The sequence below is a fragment of the Cataglyphis hispanica genome, chromosome 1 (genome assembly GCF_021464435.1).
Source record: "Cataglyphis hispanica isolate Lineage 1 chromosome 1, ULB_Chis1_1.0, whole genome shotgun sequence".
NCBI classification, from domain to species: Eukaryota; Metazoa; Arthropoda; class Insecta; order Hymenoptera; family Formicidae; genus Cataglyphis; species Cataglyphis hispanica.
This window is the reverse complement of record NC_065954.1, coordinates 15,357,295-15,379,930: the sequence shown is the minus strand read 5'-3', so window position 1 is coordinate 15,379,930 and position 22,636 is coordinate 15,357,295. Positions and strand designations below refer to the sequence as shown.

The 22,636-nt window shown below is 33.9% G+C and overlaps 3 protein-coding genes across 4 annotated transcripts; 2 read left to right on the top strand and 1 right to left on the bottom strand.

The window, feature by feature from the left end:
• Window positions 1–1,017: 1,017 nt before the first annotated feature.
• LOC126848918 (mitotic spindle assembly checkpoint protein MAD2A) lies at window positions 1,018–2,199 on the bottom strand. Its single transcript, XM_050590267.1, has 3 exons — window positions 2,028–2,199; window positions 1,601–1,960; window positions 1,018–1,514 (listed from the first exon to the last, which is right to left on the bottom strand). Exons 1-3 carry the CDS (start codon window positions 2,098–2,100, stop codon window positions 1,315–1,317), a joined length of 633 nt encoding a protein of 210 aa, XP_050446224.1. The 5' UTR covers window positions 2,101–2,199; the 3' UTR covers window positions 1,018–1,314.
• Window positions 2,200–2,550: 351 nt separating this feature from the next.
• LOC126848365 (uncharacterized) lies at window positions 2,551–7,286 on the top strand. Of its 2 annotated transcripts, none has more exons than XM_050589213.1 (4): window positions 2,551–2,748; window positions 3,309–4,922; window positions 5,213–5,299; window positions 6,172–7,286. In XM_050589213.1, exons 1-4 carry the CDS (start codon window positions 2,647–2,649, stop codon window positions 6,325–6,327), a joined length of 1,959 nt encoding a protein of 652 aa, XP_050445170.1. In that variant the 5' UTR covers window positions 2,551–2,646; the 3' UTR covers window positions 6,328–7,286. The 2 variants fall into 2 exon arrangements, with proteins under 2 accessions (XP_050445170.1, XP_050445161.1); XM_050589204.1 differs by lacking the exon at window positions 5,213–5,299 and adding an exon at window positions 5,524–6,075 and having other exon boundaries at window positions 2,553–2,748; window positions 6,172–6,342.
• An 887-nt stretch (window positions 7,287–8,173) lies between these two features.
• On the top strand, window positions 8,174–21,639 carry LOC126848852 (uncharacterized). Its single transcript, XM_050590112.1, has 5 exons — window positions 8,174–8,456; window positions 13,956–14,116; window positions 14,592–14,755; window positions 17,247–17,415; window positions 18,432–21,639. The coding sequence occupies exons 1-5, from the start codon at window positions 8,445–8,447 to the stop codon at window positions 18,622–18,624; spliced, it is 699 nt and encodes a 232-aa protein (XP_050446069.1). The 5' UTR covers window positions 8,174–8,444; the 3' UTR covers window positions 18,625–21,639.
• Window positions 21,640–22,636: the final 997 nt, after the last annotated feature.

Sequence of the window (22,636 nt, the reverse complement as noted above, 5' to 3'; positions counted from 1 at the left end):
ATATATATATATATATATATATATATATGTTTCTATTTAAATAGATTTATCCAGAAATAATTTGGCAAATATCAATTATATCAATGATATATGATCGGATACACATAGAAAATATTTATCCTACTTAAATATTTGCACAAAATATTGCAAAAAAATGTTTTTCGAATATTTTTCATAAATTTCAAAAACATTTTCACAATAAGTTTTTATAATTATTTATTGTTGCTCTTTGTGAGGCTTGTACAATAAAAAGTTAAACCTTCAAAGCACCTGCCAATTATTTACATAAAAAGAGATTGAACTTCCAATCATTTAGATTTGTCATCGAATCAAGCACCAAGTATTGGGCATCGCGGACAAACAATAGCGTGTATAAGGCACAAGATGATTTTTATTACCGATTTTCGTTCGTACTCGAACGAGGCAGATTACGATTGAATAGGTTACGTTAATAATTCAGGCCTATGTGTTTGTAAAATACGATTTGCTTAAATTAAAAAAGCATGACGCCGGATTATGTTTGAATTATGCGCGATTCCGTTTAGAATGCTTTAGACTCCAAGATGGAGTGTATGCGAGGATCGTTAGGAAATGATTGAGATTAGTATCGAGATTCCATGTGAGAAAAGCTTTACATTGGAAGATGCTAACCGTTAGGCAAATTACATGAAACGTCGACAAACGAAAATATTTTATTCTAGTTGTATCTGTCATGCTTTGCCAAGTAATCAAATGTAATTCCTATGTTAAGTGTAATGGTCAATTATGTTTTAATAAAATCTGCCAAGATTCTTGTCAGTGCTCCTGGTACTTCCTTTCTTATTCCTATAATTCCTATATATTTTCTTTTTTTTATGCAAAAACATAATTTTAAAATTCTAGAAATTGTAATAATAAATTTTAATGCACAATACTCATTTCAATAAGTTTATAATATAATAAAAAAAATTAATTGAAATATAAATTATTCATATGTATCGTTAGTATTTAATTAACATTACTGCCAATTAAAAATTTAATATTTATTAAAATATAATGTTATTCCTTTCAATATTCTAAATGTTTAAAAAATGTTTGATTAAAAAATATTTGTGAAAAATATGTTGAGAATATAATTGATATGTTAAATTACTACAAATATAGAAAAGTATTACTGTATTGTTATGTGATTCTTACTTTGAATCAATCATTAATAATCAAATCATATTTAACAGCAATTAATAAAAGCAGTCTTTGGTAAGTAATGCTTAATACAGGACATAAAATGGAATTTGTATTTACAATTGTTGCATATAAAAAAATAAAGAAGTGGACTCATGTATTTTTGTAACTAACTATAGTTTCCATTTTATGTATAGAAGTTGAAAATGATCTAAGTTGTACCTCTTGACTATTTGCGATAAAAACTGGCTGAGTCTCGTCCCATTGATTAGGGATATCGCAGTCAGGTACTGTGTGCGTAAGTATGTCAAAGGAGCACAGGCAATCCAAGAGTGGCAGAAAACTTACTGTGCCTGTAGGAATATTTTATATTAAAAAGTACATCCAACGAAAAGATCTAATACTCTGCTTAAAATCTTTTCCCGCAATCAGACATTACCTGTGATTTGACGTATCACTTCACGTATTTCCTTCTGAATAATTTTTACATCCTTTGTCTCTTCAGGCAAATCAGCCTTGATGTTGCTATTGATACTATTAGTTTTCTGATCTTCATAATCGACTTTAAAATCCCACTTTTCCAGCACCTCCTTTGTATTGACATTCGTTATAACAAGCGTGATCTTGTGTACTTTGCGCTGAATGAGCCATTCTTGAATTTGTCCAAGAACAGTATTTAAGAAAGCCGTGATTTTTTCATCCGTAGACGTGAAGATAAATAGACCAAAGTGTTCTGAGGGTTGAAATGTCTCTGGCGGATATATTCCTCTTTGATAGAGTATACTATTGACTCCATACACTGCAACGAATCAGAGAGGTTACAAGTATCTCTTGCAGTTCCGATTGAACAATAAGATTATACATACGTAGGTATTGTGTAACCAATTCGGCGGAACCTTTCAGAGTAATACACTTGGCTTTTTGCTGTGTCTCCGTCATAATACCGGAAAATCAAATCACACTTTCTCGTCGAAAGATCGAAGGAGATGCCGGTCCACGAATTTCAAAAAAAACGTTCGGGATTCAATGAATTAGATTTGACCAATCATGCACCAACGCGCTAAAACGATAATTGAAACAGCCAATGAGAACTCTTGTATACATATATACAAGAAATTCAGCACGTTAAAAAGACGCGTAGCCAATTACTATATATATAAAAAAAAATTAAAGAAAGTTTAACTGCTATCACACATCAACGCATACGCATAAAAAAATTGATAGATCATATAAAAAGAGCCATGTTGTTACGTTCTTTACATTCGGTGCGCGATTGGTTGATTTCTTTCTAGCGCATTTTCATTATGCGTGATCATAAAAAGTACCAGATACGATTCTAGAAACCCATCTATCGATTATATAAATTATGACTAAACGACAGCAGCGCCGCGAACACACAACCGGCACACATTACGGGACGGACGGAACAGAAAGAAGCGAGCGTCGAAAGAATTTGGTTGCGATCAACGATTCTTCTGCGGCACCATGGGCGATATCGAGGAATTATTTATATCCGGTCTTATATATGATTATTTGACGAAGAAGGATGCGTCGTTGGCGAAGGTCTTTCAGAAGAAGACGAAAGCGGTAAGAATCCATATTTTCGATGACGAACTTCCGTGTCGTTATGCCGATTACCACGCGGTGATCGATTGCCGCCATTCGTTACACCACGTGGACGCAACACGCCGAACATAATTTTTTCTTTCGATTATTTCATTCACCTATGCATTGTATGCTGCTATAATATTCACTGCTATAATCTCACAAATATTGCGTGCAATCAATGTTCGTAACTTTAATATCGATAATCTTACAGATGCATTGAATCGCATTGAAATTGTAATCCGGTTTTTCTAGAATTTTAACTCTTTCTCTCCAAACTCTAATTATTTTTGTTCAAATATTTAACACAGATAAAATCGATAGATTGAAAATTTTGTTACTTGCCAATTTACAATAGAAAAGCAAGATATTTTTTGTTCTTCATTTACTTTTTTAATCTAATATAATTGCATACAAATATAAATGCAAAATTTGAAAGCAGCCTAAGAGAAGAAATTAAATTAATATAATCAAATTTATTAAGAATTGAGATATTTAGTTATAACAGGATATAAAAAGTAAATTGTTTCATTGATTTTCAGCCTGGTCTATCAAAAGGATGTCCGACAATACTTGAAGTATTTAGATATTTCCAAAAGAACTCCTCTAAAAAAGTCGCTGTAATTGGACAGAATAAGAAAAGTAGTTCGGATTCGAGCTCAGAAAGCGAGGAAGAAACACAGAAAAATATTGCACAAGTCAATGGCAATAAATCAATGACTAAAACAGTTCCACTTAAAACAGTAGCAGATTCTTCTGAAGACGACTCTTCCAGTGAAGATGAAACACCAGCACAAAAAGTATTAAATAAAGCAAAGGCAAACATCAAGACACCTCTTGTACAGAAAGAAGAAAGCTCTGAAGAAAGTTCTGATGAGGAGAAAACTTCGATAGTTCAAACAAAAACAAACAAAAAACAATCTACTTCTGTAAAGGCAGATTTAAAAGAGGTCCAACGCGATAAAAATAAACAATCTAAAGGTAAACTAGTACAACCATCAACACCCATTCTTAAAGAACAAGAACTCTGCGATCAATCATCATCTAGTAATTCGGAGGAAAACGAAAAAGTAGCTTCCAAGCAGCCAGCTAAGGCAAAACAAACTGTAAATCAAAAGATACAAAATCAGAATAAATTGACACCAGCAAAGGCAGCTACAAAACCAGAATCTTCATCGAGTGAGGACAGTAGCGATGAAAAGGAATCTGTGCCGATAAAAACAGCTCTCAGTAAACCAGCAAAACTGGCACTTGCTAAGAAAGAGTCTTCAAGCGATGATAGCAGCGAAGAAGAACAACCTGCTAAAAAACCAGCATTGGTAACTGCTGCTAAAAAGAAAGAATCTTCAAGTGAAGAGAGCAGCGAGGACGAAGCTACACCAAAAGCAGCTATTCCTCTAAAAGTGCAAAAGCCATCTCTTATTCCCAGTAAAACATCTACATCAAAGACAGGTGTAGCTCCGAAATCACAGCCGCAAAAACAGAATAAACCAGCATTAACAAAAGTTCAACCAGAATCATCGAGCGAGGATAGTGATGAGGAAGAGCCTGTGACAAAAAAACCAGCTCTCGGTAAACAAACAGCACCAACAAAACCAGTTACCAAAGAGGAATCTTCAAGCGAAGACAGTAGCGAGGAAGAGCAACCTGCTAAAAAACCAACTCCAATAGCTGTCGTTAAGAAGAAATCCTCAAGTGAAGAGAGCAGCGAAGATGAAACTCCCATCAAGAAACCAGCTCTCGTTAAACAGAATACTACTAACAAAATTGATTCTATAAAGAAAAAAGAATCATCGAGTGAAGATTCCGATGATGATTCCGATGAAAAGGAGAAAGCAGCGGTACAAATACTCGCGAAACGATCGGCCATTAAAACATCGAAGGAGAAATCTTCTAGTGAAGATTCAGACGACTCGGAAAACGAAACACCAGCTGCAAAACCTACATTGGTAAAGGCGAGCACCAAAAAGGACTCGAGTGATTCTGATTCAGATTCCAGTGAAGAAAAAGAAGATGAAACAAAAGTTCAGACGGCAGCCAAACCACAAAAAAGGAAACATTCAAACGAGGACGAGGAAAGAACGCCTGCAAAATTAGCAAAAAATAATTATGGCAACTTCGTGAAAGCTAACAATAGTTTGAACGAAGATAACAAGGTACGTTGATTATGCCTACAGTATGCGATTCAAAGCATTGAGTAAATGAACTAAGAACAAAAAATGATTAATCAATACATATTCATAATCTGTACATTCTGGATTCTTTACAAGAATCGTGTTTGCTTATTGAATATGTGTATTGAAACATATAGATTTATCACAGTACGTTCGGTGAATATTTAATTGCACATTCTGACTATTATTGCTTTGTCTATGCAATAATTGTTTAAATATTAAATATCTAAAGCAGCAGAACGCTCTCTTATCACTTATAATTTTGTACTTAGCCGACAAGAAAGCCCATTTTTCAACGTGTAAGAAGCGAGGAGATAGAATTGGATCCTAAATTGGCTAACAATTCCTTCGAAGCAAAGGTAAATGCTCGGAAACCGTCCGAGAGGCACAGGTCACTCGCCCCTTTTATGAAAGCTTGAGACCATGCTCGTGAGGCAATGTTTCCGTGCATTCACCAAACAAGAAATTCATTTAAATATGATTTGTGGCAAATAAAAACAAAAAGAGAAAAGAGAGTTATTTTATAGTAATATATTTCTATGACATGTGGGCGAGATTGACCTGTTCCTCTCTTTTGTTTTAGGACGAGAAAGAAGACGATAATAGTTTTAAGAAATACGACTCTGAACGAGACGGATTCAGAGGTGGATTTAGAGGAGGTAGAGGTGGTTTCCGGGGAGGACGCGATGAGGGAGGCCGCGGCGGTTTTAGAGGTGAACGCGGCGGTTTTAGAGGAGAACGTGGCGGTTTTAGAGGAGGACGTGGCGGTTTTAGAGGCAATCGCGGCGGCGGCGGCGACAGGGGTAACCGTTGGAGCAACGGTAGCGATAAGGATGGCGCTGGCGACAGGGGTGGACGTTGGAGCAACGATAACGATAGAGATGGTGGACGCGGCGGTTTTAGAGGCGGTCGCGGTGGCGGTTTTAGAGGCGGTCGTGGTGGCGGTTTCGATAATAGGAAATCTTGGGGCGGAAACGATAGGCCGAGGAAATCGTGGGGAGACAATGGCAATGGCGATAGGGGAAATTTTAAAGATGGTTTCGATAAGAAGAAATCTTTCGATATGGCACCTCCTCAAAATAAAAAGATCACATTTGATGATTAATAATAAATATACATGATTGTATATATAAAGGTAAGAGATAAATCTCGCAATTATATTATTAGTAAATATACTTTAATCTTCGGGATACGCAAATATGTATAAGTCTTTGTTTTCTTTGCTCAACAGAAAGGTGCACGCGGATCATGGGGAGAACGAGCTAATGAAGTATTGAAATATACAAAGGGCAAGTCATTCCGACATGAAAAGCAGAAGAAGAAACGCGGTAGTTACCGTGGCGGACGTATAGATACACATGTTAATTCCATTAAATTCGAGGATTAAACAATTATACATCCACATTTCGTAATTCTTTTACTATCATATTTAGCTCCATAAGATGATAAATAAATACTCTTATATCGTAAACGTTTGTACCGAGATATTATATAAGACAGCTGTTTTGCAAATTTTAGAGAAAAATTCTGAAATAATATAACAAATTTGGTTGGATACTTATTATATATATATATATATATATAAAGAGAAAGAATTGTACACAAAAAATGCTACGCTATACATATTGTCCTAAAATTGCACTATTTGCACAATATATAAATAAATTCACATTGAGTTGATGTAGTTCAAATTGACATAATAAATACTAAAATATATATTGTATTTCATCAGTCCAAAAGTTTGTTATATATTCTTGCATTCAGATAATTTTGTATACAGCAGTCTTTAGTCTATTGTTACATATTCAACCGAATTTTTCGGAAAAATTGCGTAATTGATCACGTTTTATTACTGTGTAGTATATATTTAACAAAGTTGCATATTCAATATTCTCGCGATTGCTGATATTCGTAAAATACTTTTGTGTACTATATCATTTAAAAACCTGACTTTAATGACAAAAAGCTAATTTGCATAAAACTAACAATACCGCGAGAATATATTTTTTAATGTAAGATAAAATAAATAGTTCCGGTGGCAATAGATTTTTAAGAATTTTAATGCTTATTTTCTACACAGTGAATCAAAGTATAAATATTACTCAGTATTACTTATCCGTTTTTTATTCATATCAAAAAATATGAAAAAAATTTATTGATTATTAAAACGCAGACTATAGATTTACTTGGTGTCCTTTGAGATTTAGCTCGAGGTACAATTTGTGCTATGAACATAAGAAGTAGTCTGTGATTTATGATACACAAAGATATCAATAAATTTTAATATTGTTATTCAATTTATTAGTTGTTAATGATATTTTAAAAAAGTAAATTCTTTAAGCAATAGACAGTACCATGATTTTGCTAATTATAGAATTAGAGAATTAAGATAATTTTGTTTTTTAAAAAAAGAGGAACACCTCGTGTACCTTTTCTGTATAAGAGCAACATATATAAAAAAATATATTTCTATTATGAATATACTGAAAGGTCTTCTTATTATATTCATACTATATAGCATACATAATACTAGATATATTAATATATTAATAATAAAAAAGTCAGAGAAATATAAAATATTGGATTATCCTATCATGCTTTACGAGAAAAAAAATTATAATATATTTATGTAATATATATATTATTACATATTTTACTACAATTTTTAAAATTGATTTTAGAAATACTTTGATATATCCAATCTTTATAAAAAGGTTTTCCTCTTTCTCTCTTTCTCTAATTCTGTGATTTTTTTCCAATATAAGACACTCTATGTGTGAAATTATTCGAGCTTAAGAGTTTCTTTTATCTTTTTTTATATTGCAAAACTTTCAAATCAAATTTTTTTTTGTCATAGTGAGCGTTAAATTTGGCCATTAAAGTTCATATTATTTTAAATATCAATCAATAAATTTCTCATTAATTTGAAATTAATTCTCTTTTTTTAAATAAAAACTGGATTATTTTTTTTTTAATGATTCACAGTTTTCTGTCAGTTCTATTATTACAAAAGTAGCTTTAGTTATTCTATATTGCCTGATTTGCCTGAAAAAAGGAGCCGCAGCGGGGGCTACCCTCTTTCACACCGGATCATCTTTCTTCATCAGCAGGCGGAAAAAGGTTTAGAGGAAGAATAGGGGCCAGTATCCCCAGTCAGAGAGAAAGAGAGATCCCCTCTTTCGCCCCGGCTCGCTGCCCAAGCACAGAGAGCGGTTACTTACGATTCTACAGTCAACCTCTGGACATCCACCTGCGAGGACGGAGGTATTCGACCTCACTCGACATCCGGTGCAGTGACATGAACGGTGCTTGAGAGAGAGAGAGAGAGAGAGGGAAAGAACGAGAGACTCGTGTGCTCCAATTTTCATATTTCTCTTTTTGATATTTTTTTTTTTTTTTATACTTACCCGATATTTCTCGCGAGGACATTCCGGTTGATTTTAATGTAACGTGGAGGTCGCCGAGGACGGGCCGAGAAAGGACTTGTAACGCAGTCTGAAACAAATGCTCCTCACGGTGAGTAAAAGCAAATAAATGTTTCTTCAAAATTGCAATTTGAATACCACCGGCGTCAACCGATTCTCGTAAGGCTTATAAATTTCGTTTGTTTTGAGTTTGTCACAAAGAAAAATGATCATGATCCAGGTTCGCGCCTGTAAAGATCGGCGATCACAAAACATCCCTCATGATTGTCTACGCGAGCACAGGTAGAGTTAAAATGCTTCAAGACAAGCGATGTTAAAGCGCGGTGTTCAGTCTGAGGTCGGGTGCTCAAAAATTTATTATCTCAAGACATAAAATGCGTGACGTTTAGCTATGCAGCTGCAGATTGCGAATTGTTCTTGAGGTATTTGAAATTACAATTCACTCTCGCTTCTTTGAAGAATATTGGTCAAAAATTCTTTCTGTCACCAACATAATCAACAATCGACAAGAAAAATTGTGAAACAACGCTGAATTATATATATTTATATATATATATATATATATATATATATATATATATATTTATTATACATTTTGTTTTATTTCACTGGTACTTGATAAAAATGTTGACTTACTATTAAATCAACATCCTTTAAATTTTTAAATAAGAATTTTGGCTAGTGTCAATTTTTGAAAATGTGTTTAATATCAAAAACACATCTGATGTAATTTAATTTTTTACTTGCCTTTTAAAATATTTTTATAAAATGAAGCAAATATGCGATTGCTCATTTGACATAACATCGACCACAAGACGAGAAAGAATTTCAGTCTCACGCGCAATACGACAGTTATAATAATTTATTCACGAAATGAATCACCGAAACACGTATACCGTTATCGAGTAAGAGGATAAGTAAACTCAAGTACCCTCGATAAAATCCGACTTACATACGAGAAGAAACGTTTTGGACGATTCAATATTACCGTTAGATTTCTTGACGCGTGTGGACCATAGAAACCATCTGTTTCTCAAAGCAGATGAAAGCATGAATTTATTCCTTAATCAAACTTTTCATTAATCACAGAAAAAATATCTATAAAATAAATATAAATCGAATTAACGAAAATTGATAAAAAATAGATTCAAAGATAGTATAGAATATTTTATTAGTGAATTGATAATAGCGACTAATTGTGATGAATTTTTTGAGGATTTCAGAAATATATTTCATTAATTATTATATCATGTACTGCTCTAAAGAAGAGAAACGATACGAAAAATTAAAGACCTATATTATATTGAATCTTTTCTGATAAATCGCAAAGAACTATATAAATATATATAAAGCTAAATTTCAAACTTCAGATATTCTACTTTATTTCATTTCAATGATTGTCAAAATTATTTCATATTTGCAATATAAGTAGACGCGAGAAAAGATATATTTTATAAATTTTTGATTTTTATTGAAATAAGAAATAATGTCATATGTAGAAAAAAAAGAATATACATAATCTGTTTATAAAATACATTTCCGAAAGATTCTACAACGACAAACCATGTGTAAAGGATGAGAAGAGGAACAGAAGGCAGTTTTAATTTGATCGGTAATAATAACATCATTTTTATGTCTAGCCGAGAAAGGATTACAAAAGAACGTGAGAAATCGTTTGAAATAAACGCAACTTCTCCATCCAAAATCGCCGCCAGCGTGGAGCCGGCGAAGAACTTCCGATCGCGGGTTCTCGAGTTCATATGATTCCCACGTGCACGTTGTTTCTCTTCCTCTTGATCGTTTAGCCGCGCATATTTCGACACGACAATAAAGTTTTTTTTTTTTTATTAAATTGAACATTATTTAATTAAAAAAAAATTGATAAATATATTCGCACAATTGTTGGTATTGTCTTAATTAGTTTTGCTTTGATAAATTCTTTTGAATAGGAAAATGCAAAAATTATATGGAATTTCTATAAATATGTATCTGGATTAATGTGTTTGCATAAAAAATGTTTAATTATTATTAATTAATATTATGGAAGAGAATATATGTATATAAAAAAGTTTCAATTATAGGATATTCTGAGAACTATGTTAAAGAATGTGAGATTTTGCAATAGTATTGACCAATTCATCGACATCACAACTATAATACTGAAATTTCTTTCTCATTAACCATGGATTCGTATTCTCTCGGAATCTCGATCAGCCAGAGTATCGGAAATTCGAAATATATACAGAGATCGCGTATGCACGACGCGTCTCATCATGATTCTCGTGCAAAAATTCAGGGCGAAGCGAGAGACCGTAAAAAGACCCGACGCGTTCCACCGATCCACATCGCAGATCCCCGAGAACGCGTTGATCGGCGTGAGAACGCTTTTAATTAACCGCAAGGTCGCAACGGAGGAGTAAGTAACGTTATACAGCGGGACGTATCGGAATAAAAGATACGGTTGTAAGATCGAATTAGCTCTCTCTCTCTCTCTCTCTCTCTCTCTCTCTCTCTCTCTCTTCCTTCTCTTTCCTCTTTCTATGCTCGATCCTTTCCCGATCCGCAAAATAAAGCCGCGCTACGGGAAGCGCCGGCGGAACTTTGATTAATCGTAATATTAATCGAGCGCCTTTTTCGCGTCCGCAAAAAGAAACACGGCTCGGTTTTTATTTCGTTCCCTGGATGGGGATAATGTCAAAAGCGAGCGATGGAGTGGAAAGAATAATCAGGATCGCGCGCGGATCTAGAAGAGTTTTAGCTTGTATAACGAGAGAGAGTAATCATCATCCGTCAATTGTTGCGTGAATTCATTCACGTAGCCGTATTAGAAATTATTGTCCTTCTTTCGACTTAACATCGCATCAACACATACATCTTTTATTATTAAGCACTTTTTCGAGCACGCGGCTGTAACGGTCCATCTATCTCCGCGTACTAATTTTCTCTCGATATCGTTAATGGAACTCTCTCAATCCGAATAATTCGTAATCCATATTATGATTACGCGGATATACGTGATTGAGAAAAGAGATTGAGGAGAATCAATGCTGAGGATCAAGGATTTGTCGAGGTAACAGGTATGTTGAATGCATGAGCGCGCTCTCGACGGTCACGGCCATTGACCAACCTTGGACGGTTATCCGCTAATGATTTCCTTGCTCTCTCTCTCTCTCTCTCTCTCTCTCTCTCTCTCTCTCTCTCTCTCTTTCTCTTTGTTGTTTGTTATTAAAGTGCGCCTGTCAAATGTCAGTCAAATTATTGTCTCTATGTGAGAGGAAATAATTGTTTTCGAAATTTTTATCGATTTATGTTTACCGCAATGCGAAAATCTAATAATTCTTAGACAACTTTTATATAAAATATTATTTTTTTATATGGATGGCACAAAAATATACAGTTCTTTCGCTGCATGAGATCTATTAAGTAATCTAGAAAGAAAAAAACCAAGTTTGCAATAAATTTTATCGTTTTTCAAAGACTAATAGATATAGCAAAGTTTAAAGTTTTTGGATTTAAATATTTTTTTTTCAAAGAAAAATTATAAAATATTAATTAAAGAAAGATTTGGATTAAAAATTAGAATATTTTCAAATAAAAAATGGAAGACTGGTCAATATCTAAATATCATAAATATATCATCAGACTTTTTTTTTAAATAGAACTACTTACACCATGATATTTTAAAATGTAGCTCAAATGTCATTACGACTTTTTTTAAGATTTCTAAATTCTTCTTTCTAAAGAACAGCGGATCTATATTGATGGTCAGTGCTTCTTAATCATGTCAGGGTTAATTGCGTCTCGCCAGACGAGAACTGACATCAACGTTGAAAAGCAATCATCGCTTATTATTCCGCGCAGGTAACGCGGGCACCGGTATACGTACGAAAATCGCAATCAAAATGCGCGATCGACGAGCTTCTTTCCGATCGCTTTCACTCGTCATAATAGCAAACACATAAGCGTGTCTAACGGATGTACACGTGGTTTCAGCAACCTAGAAACCCCGTATTGCATGTAGGGAGTCGTGCATCGATTATGTGATCACGATTAATTGTTAATTAATTTTGTTAATTCGCGTTTTATCTCGTTGTTTATTCTCTTTCTTTATTTTTTCTTTTCCCTCTCTCTCTCTCTCTCTCTTTCATTCCTTTACAAACAACGCGATTTTCACATACGAAGCGCCGCGAAAGGAAAAAGAATACTAGACGATTTTTTTTCACAACGAACTTCATCTGCGAAACGGAAATCCTTTCGATGTAGATTCCGAGAGGGAAATCATGGTGAGCCCCCGCAAGAACCGGTGATTTCCCGGCGAACCGACGATCATCCGTTACATCAAATTACTCGCCTCGTTACGCGTACGGTGCTCGTACCGTAAACAAGATTAATTAGAGCAATATATATGTATCTCGATAACTAAAAATACATGATTGAGTGCAAACGGGAATCAACTGTATCCGCTTCTCCATAGAAACGTAGTTTTTTTGCGGAGAATATACACACACACAAATATATATATATATATATATATATATATATATATATATATATATAGAATTTTATAGAATTTTCTCTTTGAAAAAAGAGAACTAATCAGTTCATAATCGTTTTTAAATAGAGTCTTAGAAAATGGAAATAAATAAAAATTTGATTTAAAAAACGCATTTTTTAAACACGTTTCTTTCTTTTAGAGAATTATCTGAAATAAAACTTTGCTCCTCGTTCGACTTCATCAGTTATACTTATTAATATTGATATCTCATCATGTTAGAAATATAAATAATTTTTTTTACACGAATATTTACATATTGATCATATATATATTTTCTCTTTGAAGAATATCTGTCTACAGCAGTGACTCACTGCTCCATGAAATTGCTTGGATTCAGGAAGCCATTACGGAATTTTCTTCTAGGCTATAAAATATCATCACACCTGCGTGTGTCATTTACTTGCTCTTGACCTCTTGCGAACTCGAGTTCTAAGATTGTTCGCTCGCTCATTCGCTCGTGCGTTCTTCGTGCTTACGCATCCTGACGAAGCATCAGTTCACATCGCCAAGGATATTTAATATTTATTAACAAAAAGATAACGCCTTACCATCAAGATTTCGCTCGCGGCGAAATGCTTTATCTAGTTTATCTAATGCAGCTGTTATGTTACGTTTGCAGTCTACTATTCTGCAAGTGAGATATTGGAATATCTATACATAAGATCTAATGTAAAATATCCACGCTATCACTTTAAGCGTAATCTAATTAGATACTAAGCAACATCAGATAATAAATTAATTAGCCGCCGTTTTTTGAAATATTACGTTTCAAACTAAAGTTATATATTTAGATATATATACAATAAGTTTTTATTTTACACATAAGCTAGATGGAATCAATGATAATCTTCCTTCAAATTTTCTAAATAGAAATCGCTACAAAAGTTCTTCAAAATATTAAAAAATATTATGTCAAAGAACACATCATGAAACATATTCAATTATTTGTAGGGTGTCTGTTCCATTTCTAAAACATGTCAAAATTTTCAAACATAATTTCTTAAAATATATTTCATATTGATCATTTGATTTTAGATGTCCAGGTATCTCGGTCTGATACTTATTATCACGGCGTTTACGCATGCATATGATGCCAAGAAATGCGAGGGCAACGGCCTGGGTCTCAAATATGTTTGGGGCGATGCACTCACCGATCCAAATGACTGTATAGGACCAAATAATATGCAATATCCCTCGTAAATACCAAATTTTATGTTTTCAAATTAAAACAAATGTATAGCACAGAAAATTTGGAAAAGTAGAATGTATTTATAATTTTTAATATCTGATTTATATTCATATATATTTAATCCATCTGCAAATCTGTCATCAATTTTTTCTATTATTATTATTATCAATAATTATAATAGTTACATATATTATCAATAATTTCAAATAAAAATCAAACTGTTATTACTGGAAATAGATATTTAACATACAGATATAAATATTTTATTTGTTGTATTTTTTACTTTAATCTAATTTTCTGGAAAATTTTGGAAAAACAAATAAATTAAGTTTACGATGTTAAGAGACTGTCGAACTTTATCTTAAGAATCAAATTATAATGTATCCAAATACTAATTGAATGGTAGCTTAAGATAAAAGAAAAAGATCTAATGGCTCCCTAGGCAGAGAGTGCAACTGATGGTACATGAACCGTTCTTGCAGAACCGCGATATCGAGGAGCTTCAAGAATCTGTGGACTGGCAGTAGTCGAACCGCGCGATCGCATCAGCCACGGACGATTGATCCCGAACGGACAAGGCAGGCGCTTTTGTACAACTACAAAGTGGCTCACGGAGACTACTCCATCGCTGGAAACTCCCGGAACGGTGAGCCCATGTTTGAACGCAATGTGCTCTGCGTATCTGAATGCGCAGCTTTTCCTGCTGCTTCCAAACCATGCGAGACATTAATCTTGCTTTATCTTGACCCTCTATATTTGTAGCACATTCGCGTGCAAGAATTGCAATATTTTTAATATTTTTATTTAAATAAACGTCGCACTAGAGAATTATATGTATGTATATGATGTTTATGATCTGTTAGAGAAGTTGTTCGTAAACTCGTTAATCTCTCATTAATCGGTTCATACGCAATATTCGAATTACGAACGAAAGTTTAATTACATATAAAATCAATTATGCCACTCTTAGTTGTGAGTGTGTAAATAAATAAATTATTCAAGATTTTATCTTTATTAAATATAAATCGAGGATGAAAGTTGTTATCTACAAAAAGTATGGAAACTTGGTCACCGCAATGATTTCGATGCGAATAAAAATTGAAAAGAATAACACAATTTATATAAAAAAAAAAAGTTTTATCACTTCTCTCTTTTTTAATTTTGAAGAAATGTATGCTACCAAGTTTCTTAAAGTTGAGAGTCTAATAAATGCAAATCTAGATTATATTTAAGAATGTGTTATAGTCCAAAAACGACTACCAAATTATTAGCATTTTAATGTTAATATTATTATATATTATTTAATACACTCTTTCCGATTATAATTCGAAACCGAAGAAGACGTATAGCGTTACGAACGCGAGACACTGACAGCGTTGACGCTCGAAGGCTATGCAGTCGCGAAGGTTTGAAGGACGAAGCTCCGGAAATGTAAGCAAAGAAGCTCAACTTTTGAATTTCTTTAGCTCGCACCTGAGTCTTGTTATCCGAAATGAGCGACACGATCATATATGATCATATTGCTCTCTATTCCTTTCGAAAACTAATAATAATCTAACTAAAATAAATCAAAAAGGAGATAATAAAATCACTCATCGCTAACAAGCAGCGAGCAGTAATAATCATTAATTCATACAGGGCAATCGAAGTTATAAAAGAAAACAACCACAGAAAAATATCTCCGTGCCTTCCCGCCAGGCACAATGAAATAAAATTGAGATAATAATAGTATTTAAATGATTATTTTAACGTGTAACAAACATGGAACTTAGATAAGTAAATATTACATTTTTTATACTCTTATCGAAAACATTGTGTATGTAAATCAAAACAGATAAACTTTCAATAGAGATCTTGAGATTCCAGAATCTATCGCTTATTCAATCGGATTCGCCGGAAATGCAAGTTATCCGGAAGACGCGCGCGCTATATTTGCTACAATATTTGCGTAAAACGACACTATTCCCACGCAGGCTTCGCAAAAATTCGCGATGCTCGACGTTTGAAGCCTTCACAAAAATTAGAACGGCCAGTCGCGAAGTAGGTAGATACTACCGGCATGCATGGCCGTTTACGATCGCGGCTTACTCGTGGTGCCCTGCAGCCTTGAGTTATGCAGCTGTCCTTATGACACGAAAACCCGCTTCCAATCGCTTCGTATTCCCTGACCGGTCGTCGTCAGGGTCTCTGCAAAATTCGCGCGGCCGGAGAGGTGATCCGCCGCGATGAGTTTTCCGATCGTGGCATCCAGGTTCTCGATCCTCTCGATAATCAAGTCGAAGTCGGTGGCGCACCGACTCCGGGACCGGGTAATAAGGCACCGTGTTATCCGGCCAATACAGTTATCGTTGTGTTCATAACGGGACCCGCCAACGACCCACTCGCCGTTTCGAGCATATATATATATATATATATGTATATATGTATGTTCCTCAGGATATATCGTTGATTCCGAGAGCGAATCTCGATCCAACGCCAATTGCTAACCAAGGACATAACTCAGTCGGAAAAATTAATTATCCTTCGATAATTGTGCCGAGTCCTAACAAAAGAAATTAATACAGTATTACCACGCGATCAGCTATTACAAATTTATATTTCAATATTTAAAAAATAAAAATATATATACACGTGGCTTTTATACAGGAAAAAATCTTGTTGATGTCTTCTATAAAAATTTTGTAGATAAAATAATTATATATTATGTTATCTAGAAGATTTTACTATTTATAATTTTATCTTTGTTCTCAAAACAATGACAAATTTAAACTTAAATAATAACATTTTTTGCGCATTATAGAAACAAATTGACAAATAATTTGCATTTGATATATTTGGAAAAATCTTTAAATAGTCATAATTCTTTAGGGACCCACACATTTAATCCCGTACTATTACGGGACTCCATCTTACAATATACACCGTATTATAACGTTCTTATACTGCCAATAAACCTCAATAACGTTATATGTTAAGTATACGAGTAGATATTTGCGCATATAAGTATAATATAACATATAACATGTAAAAAATATGATAAAGCAGTCTCAAGTATCATAGTGCATGTTATATTATAATTGCCCATTACAAGACAGAAAAATTATATAGCGACGAAGTAATCGTCACTGGGTTTTCAGGCCGTGCGGTTTCCGCGAAGGAAAGTTGCGGTTCGCCCGCCAGACTCTGCAAAACGAGGTACAACACCACGGCGCCTATGTACGGTATCAGCCTCACTAGCGGACAACCGGTAACGATCGTTCAGAAATTCCCTGATCTCTTGCAACAGGTTGTCTTCGAAGTCTGCGAGTGAGTATACAATTGACAATGAGACTTTTGGAGAATTTGAAATCAATTTTTGCATTTATCAGTATCTTAATTTTTTGCAGTTTCAAATTTTTCAACAAGGCTGTTTTTCGAAATAAAATTAGCATAAAACAAATATTTAAATTTTTAAATCAATGGCTCACTTCATACGGCAAATCTTTCCATTTTTCTAAAAAAAGTTATCTTCTACGAAGATTTTGGCCTGGAAATTTTGGCAAAGTAAAAATTGATTGCAAATTCGTCTGTAAAATATTCAATGATTTTTATAGAACACCCTATAGGTGCTTTGCTAAATATATTTCTACAATTAATTTATGTAGATGGGATTCGTGTTGTGGTTAATATTTATCGATGCGATATATTGGACGAAATTTTAAACAGTGATTTATAGAAAGCAGCGGGACCGGATTGAAATTCACCTGGGCCATCTGCTTGCTGAATTAATTCGAATGTGGCACAGTAGGCTGAACTGGTTTACGACTGTGTGTTCGTGATCGACATACGCCTACTTTTGAGACCTTTTTTTATACGGAATTCCTTCCGAAAGATAACTGAAACCTCTGATTCTAGTATAAAATATCGCTAATTGTAAGGAAAAATATATACGTATATTGAATCAATAATTGAAATCCCTTTCACAATTTTTAACAGATAAATAAAATTTTTTGTTTGTCTATTGAAATATATACATTCGAAGAACTTCAGATTCAGAATAATGATATATTAAGACGCATGAGAAGATAATTTAAAAAGATCGCTCTTCTTTTCGTCCAATTATAAAAACGACAGCTGCGAATGTCGCATAATTGTACATCAATAACTTTCCTTCATGTTATAAGCATTTCTTGAAATTTTTGAAATCTGTTATAGGAAGTTATGTCAGCGTTGCTTATATATTCGAGCGCCGCGGAATCACATCTCACGCAAACACAACTCTAAACACATTCTCCAGTCCGGTGAACGAACCCAATAGAATCTTTCATTGGTTGTTGTTTCAGATCGAAGGAATGCGACGTGGTTCACGGCGAATGCACGCAGACCTACGTACCGTACCTGTTTCTGGTGATTCCTCTGGGTCCAGTGACCTTGACCGGCCAGGATTACGTGCTAGTAGAAAGCGGTTGCGTTTGCAAGCCAAGAAATACGGCGAGTTCGTCTAGCGACACGCCACCGGCCGTACCGAGCTTCTAATCTTCATCGAATGTCATAAGTGTCACAAGCATCTTGGACTGTCTCTTCGCCGAAACGAGGGGATTCGCTATAAACAATTCGCATCTTGCCAAAATGGTATAGAGCGATTTCGAGCGCCAAGATCCTCGAATAGTTCGGCAATCTCATCGATGCGACGCTAGATTTATTCACAACTTTGAAATTTTGCAGATAATTAAGAGCCAGTTCTTAACTAGCTAGATTTATTTCTTGAGAGAAATCTGATAAATCTATGACTGCACGAAATGAATTCCGTCCCAAACAAAATAAATCTGTCTCCTTTTTTTACGGAAAGACCCCGCTTCGTAGTTATAAATTTTGTGATCCTTTTTCTTCAATCGATCATCAACTTTAATCGAAAATTTTATAATATTTCTTTATAAATACAAGCTGTTTTTTATATTATATTCTTTCAATCTGAAAGATTTATGAAAATGCATAATTTTGGAAGTCAAATATTTTGTACAGTTAAAATCATAAGATAGAAAGATTAATAACGAGTTAATTTTAGAACGAAACTAACACAATGAAGATTTCTTAAAAGAAATACTTCTAGTGAATGAACCACTCTTCGTCTTAGTGTCTTTGCGTTGTATTGCATTTATGACATTGCATTTCAATTGATGAGACCTAAACGAATTATTTATAATGTGCGATAAGATAATCTATCATCTGACGCGAACTACAGAATATTGCCGCAGTTGATGGATTTCATCGATGATAAATTTCTATAAATTTATATAACATCTCTTCAAGACTTTCGACTATTTTTCTGGACTAATAATCGATGAATAAGTCTATTCTCTCGTTAAATACTCAAACCGTATTTATTCTTCACACATACACACACACACATGCATTTTATACTTTGCTCTTTTATGTAAATGTCTTTTTTGCTATAAAAATACGAAATAAAGCAGCGAATAATGCCATAAAAATTTAATATTAGATATTTTACACATCTATATATAAAGAATAGAAAAACTATCATTAATACCTTTAAACGTTTTTTATTATAAATTAAATCCGTTTAAAACAATTTTAAAGAAATTGTCTGAAGAAAAATTAATATTTAAATTTAATAAATTTAAATTTGTAAATAAACTTATTTTAGAGAAAAGATAAAATGCGTTGCTTATTGAAACAATTCAAAGCAAGAATAAGATCAAATCTATATGCAGGATCCACTTTAAATTTTATATTTAAGTAAATCTCATAAATGATGAAAAATTATTCTACTCTTGTTATAAACCATTCAACTGTGATAATGTCTCGATACGATAATGATCGATACAGAAAACACGATAATTTTAACAATCGATTCAGTACAAAATGTCCTTATCCGCTCTGGATAGTTGAAGTACAAATACGGTTTGAGCCAGCATCCTCCTTGTTTTCATCCTTCTCTCTTTCTCGTGCCAAAAACCTCGGGGGGCACTTATTCCGTCGGCAAATGAAAAAGCAAATCGGGACAGTGGACGACCGCGGCGTTTCGCGGAATCCGGTCTCGGAATTCGATTGAGTTCACTAGACTCGCCGCCTCCCCGAGCCGGTTTCGAGCAGGTGCAAATAGCGCGTTTAAAATGAGCTCGGGTATCTGGTGACGGGAGGAGCGTCGTTCACCGGCTCGCTTAAGCGCTTTACGTCGTCGTAAAGTTACATCACGCGTGTTATTATATCGTAATAAGATGAACGCGTTTTGCAGAATTGCTTGAGGATTGTGAATCGCTATCCGAACGGGCGATCGTCGTTATGTAATTTATTTTTACGACGCATCTCACACTTGTAGAATAATCCTGTTCGACTGATTTTTTGTACCGTTCGAGGATATCTGATGGACGGCGGAACCCGGACATCTTACTATAAATCGCACAAAAAAGACAACAGCGGCGAGATTTAATTCTAATGAAAAGCATGTGATGTTTCCTCTGCGATTATTTAATCCGGAATATATGACGTAATTTATTGCTCATCGACGTTAAGTATCTTTCCATCAAAATATGTAAATTTGTTTAACGTGAAGGATATAATCAATATAAAATTCTGTATTATTTATCTTCTGTTATTTATCTATAATTTAAGTAATTTTCAACAATAAATAAATCACTTATTAAAATCTATATTAAATTATCACTATAATTAAAACACGCACAAATCTAATTAAATCAAATACTTGTGTTTTTCATGTAAATAGCAACTGTAACAATATCGGTAAGCGTTTTCCGGGAGTGTGTCAATACAACCGCCGAGACGATATCGACTTTAACCTGCTGACCTAGAGAGAGAGAGAGAGAAAGATAGAGAGAGAAAGAGAGAAAGAAAGAGAGGGTCAAGATCATCAGGACGATGCACGGGGGCAAAAGCGGGCGTACTACTTCCTGTTTATAGATTGCATCGCGACTCGAGTCTGCCCCTAAAACACGATGGACGGCGCATTGCCCTGCTTGCGCGCGCTTTTACAAGAAACCGGACTTTGTAACAAAACCTGTGTCGTACATACGTACGTATACGAGAATAGAGAGAGCGTACTGTGAATTCCAATGAGTCCGTAATGTACCGTTACCCGTTGCTTCGCGGGTCCCTTCAACATCTCGCGAGGATGACGAGATGCGCGCAGCAGCCGAAAGTCGACGTCGATGATCAAACATCATAACGATTGCGATTCTACGAGACCTCCTGACCTCCCTTAGTACAACGCGAATTCAAAAATATCATTTAGAAAATACCGACTGCTTTCCTACAGCATCCAATTGCGAAGAGTAATATAATGTTAATTTAAGATCGCGTTCTTGATTGTATCAAATTAAACTGTCGACAATCGCCCGATTCGTATCTAAGGAAACAACAATAAATTTTGAACGTGGACGTGCGCGCGATATACCTAAATAAATACTCCTCATTTTCTTCACATTTTGTATTTATAATTGTAACATGCATTCATGTATTTATAATTTATTATTAGATTATTACATTATGAAAAAGTTTTGCGTGTATAAACTATTTTCCTTTCCTTTCACACATTTTACATTCCTAATCGTTACACGTTTCCTAATTAGTTTAATTAATATTTACATAATGTACGAGGTAATTTCAAATGTTTCGCGGAAACAAAATAATATTTATAAACTCATCGATTTATTAGAAACTGATCTTTTCTTGATTTTTAACTGAAAAAATCATTAAAGTAATTCCGTATTAGTAAAAAACAATTTCAATACAAAAAGCGTCGAGAGAGCCTTCAAGAATATTCTGAATAAATAATGCGATAATCTTATCGCATAATTTATCAGCGGACTATTCTACGTTGTAAATCACGTCAATGTTTTTCCCCTTTCGCGTTCCCAATTATTACGCATTCCTTACAATAGAGATTTTCCTGTCTTACGGAATAACTAAGTAGCTACTACCATGACGTGCCATGTTCTCCTGTATGATTTATGACAGGCGGCGCGAAAGAAGTGCATATATAAGCATGCTGCCAACGATCGAGATTCCTGGCGACGCAGGAAGATGCTCCGCGCGCTTTAGCTTGCTCTAGCATTCTCTATTTTTAGTGCATAACGGTACCAAATGAGTTGCATACGTACACAAATAAAAATAACACATATATATTTATCTCTTGAGTTTGCTTGATAAAAATAAACCTAGTTATATATCTATAACTATAATTTATGTTATTTTATATAGTAGTAAATTTTAAAAAATTTTTTAAAAATTTCTTAAAAAAATTTTATTAAAAGCAAAATTACGCCTAAACTTAACAATGTAATATGTAACATATGACATGCTATACAAATTATAATAAAAAAATATTAATATTTAAAACAAAATATTAATAACTTTTTCTTACAAATTGCTATTAAATCTTAATTAATTAATATTTATTTTTTAAATTAAAATTACAAAATTACCTATCATTTTAACTACACGGTTTGCAAGTTAAAAATTATTGACGATAATTTTGCTGAAAAAAATCGATTCTATATATTATGTA

What these genes read in the sequence shown, in the direction of transcription:
- LOC126848918 (XM_050590267.1), bottom strand. Translation starts at nt 2,100, where the DNA reads ATGACGGAGACACAGCAAAAAGCCAAGTGTATTACTCTGAAAGGTTCC. An exon ending in ATTGGTTACACAATACCTAC is followed by an intron (nt 1,961 to 2,027) that starts GTATGTATAATC and finishes GATTCGTTGCAG; the next exon opens with TGTATGGAGTCAATAGTATA. An exon ending in AGTGATACGTCAAATCACAG is followed by an intron (nt 1,515 to 1,600) that starts GTAATGTCTGAT and finishes ATATTCCTACAG; the next exon opens with GCACAGTAAGTTTTCTGCCA.
- LOC126848365 (XM_050589204.1), top strand. Translation starts at nt 2,647, where the DNA reads ATGGGCGATATCGAGGAATTATTTATATCCGGTCTTATATATGATTAT. An exon ending in TTCAGAAGAAGACGAAAGCG is followed by an intron (nt 2,749 to 3,308) that starts GTAAGAATCCAT and finishes ATTGATTTTCAG; the next exon opens with CCTGGTCTATCAAAAGGATG. An exon ending in GTTTGAACGAAGATAACAAG is followed by an intron (nt 4,923 to 5,523) that starts GTACGTTGATTA and finishes CTTTTGTTTTAG; the next exon opens with GACGAGAAAGAAGACGATAA.
- LOC126848852 (XM_050590112.1), top strand. An exon ending in CGCTGGAAACTCCCGGAACG is followed by an intron (nt 14,756 to 17,246) that starts GTGAGCCCATGT and finishes CTGGGTTTTCAG; the next exon opens with GCCGTGCGGTTTCCGCGAAG. An exon ending in GTTGTCTTCGAAGTCTGCGA is followed by an intron (nt 17,416 to 18,431) that starts GTGAGTATACAA and finishes TTGTTGTTTCAG; the next exon opens with ATCGAAGGAATGCGACGTGG.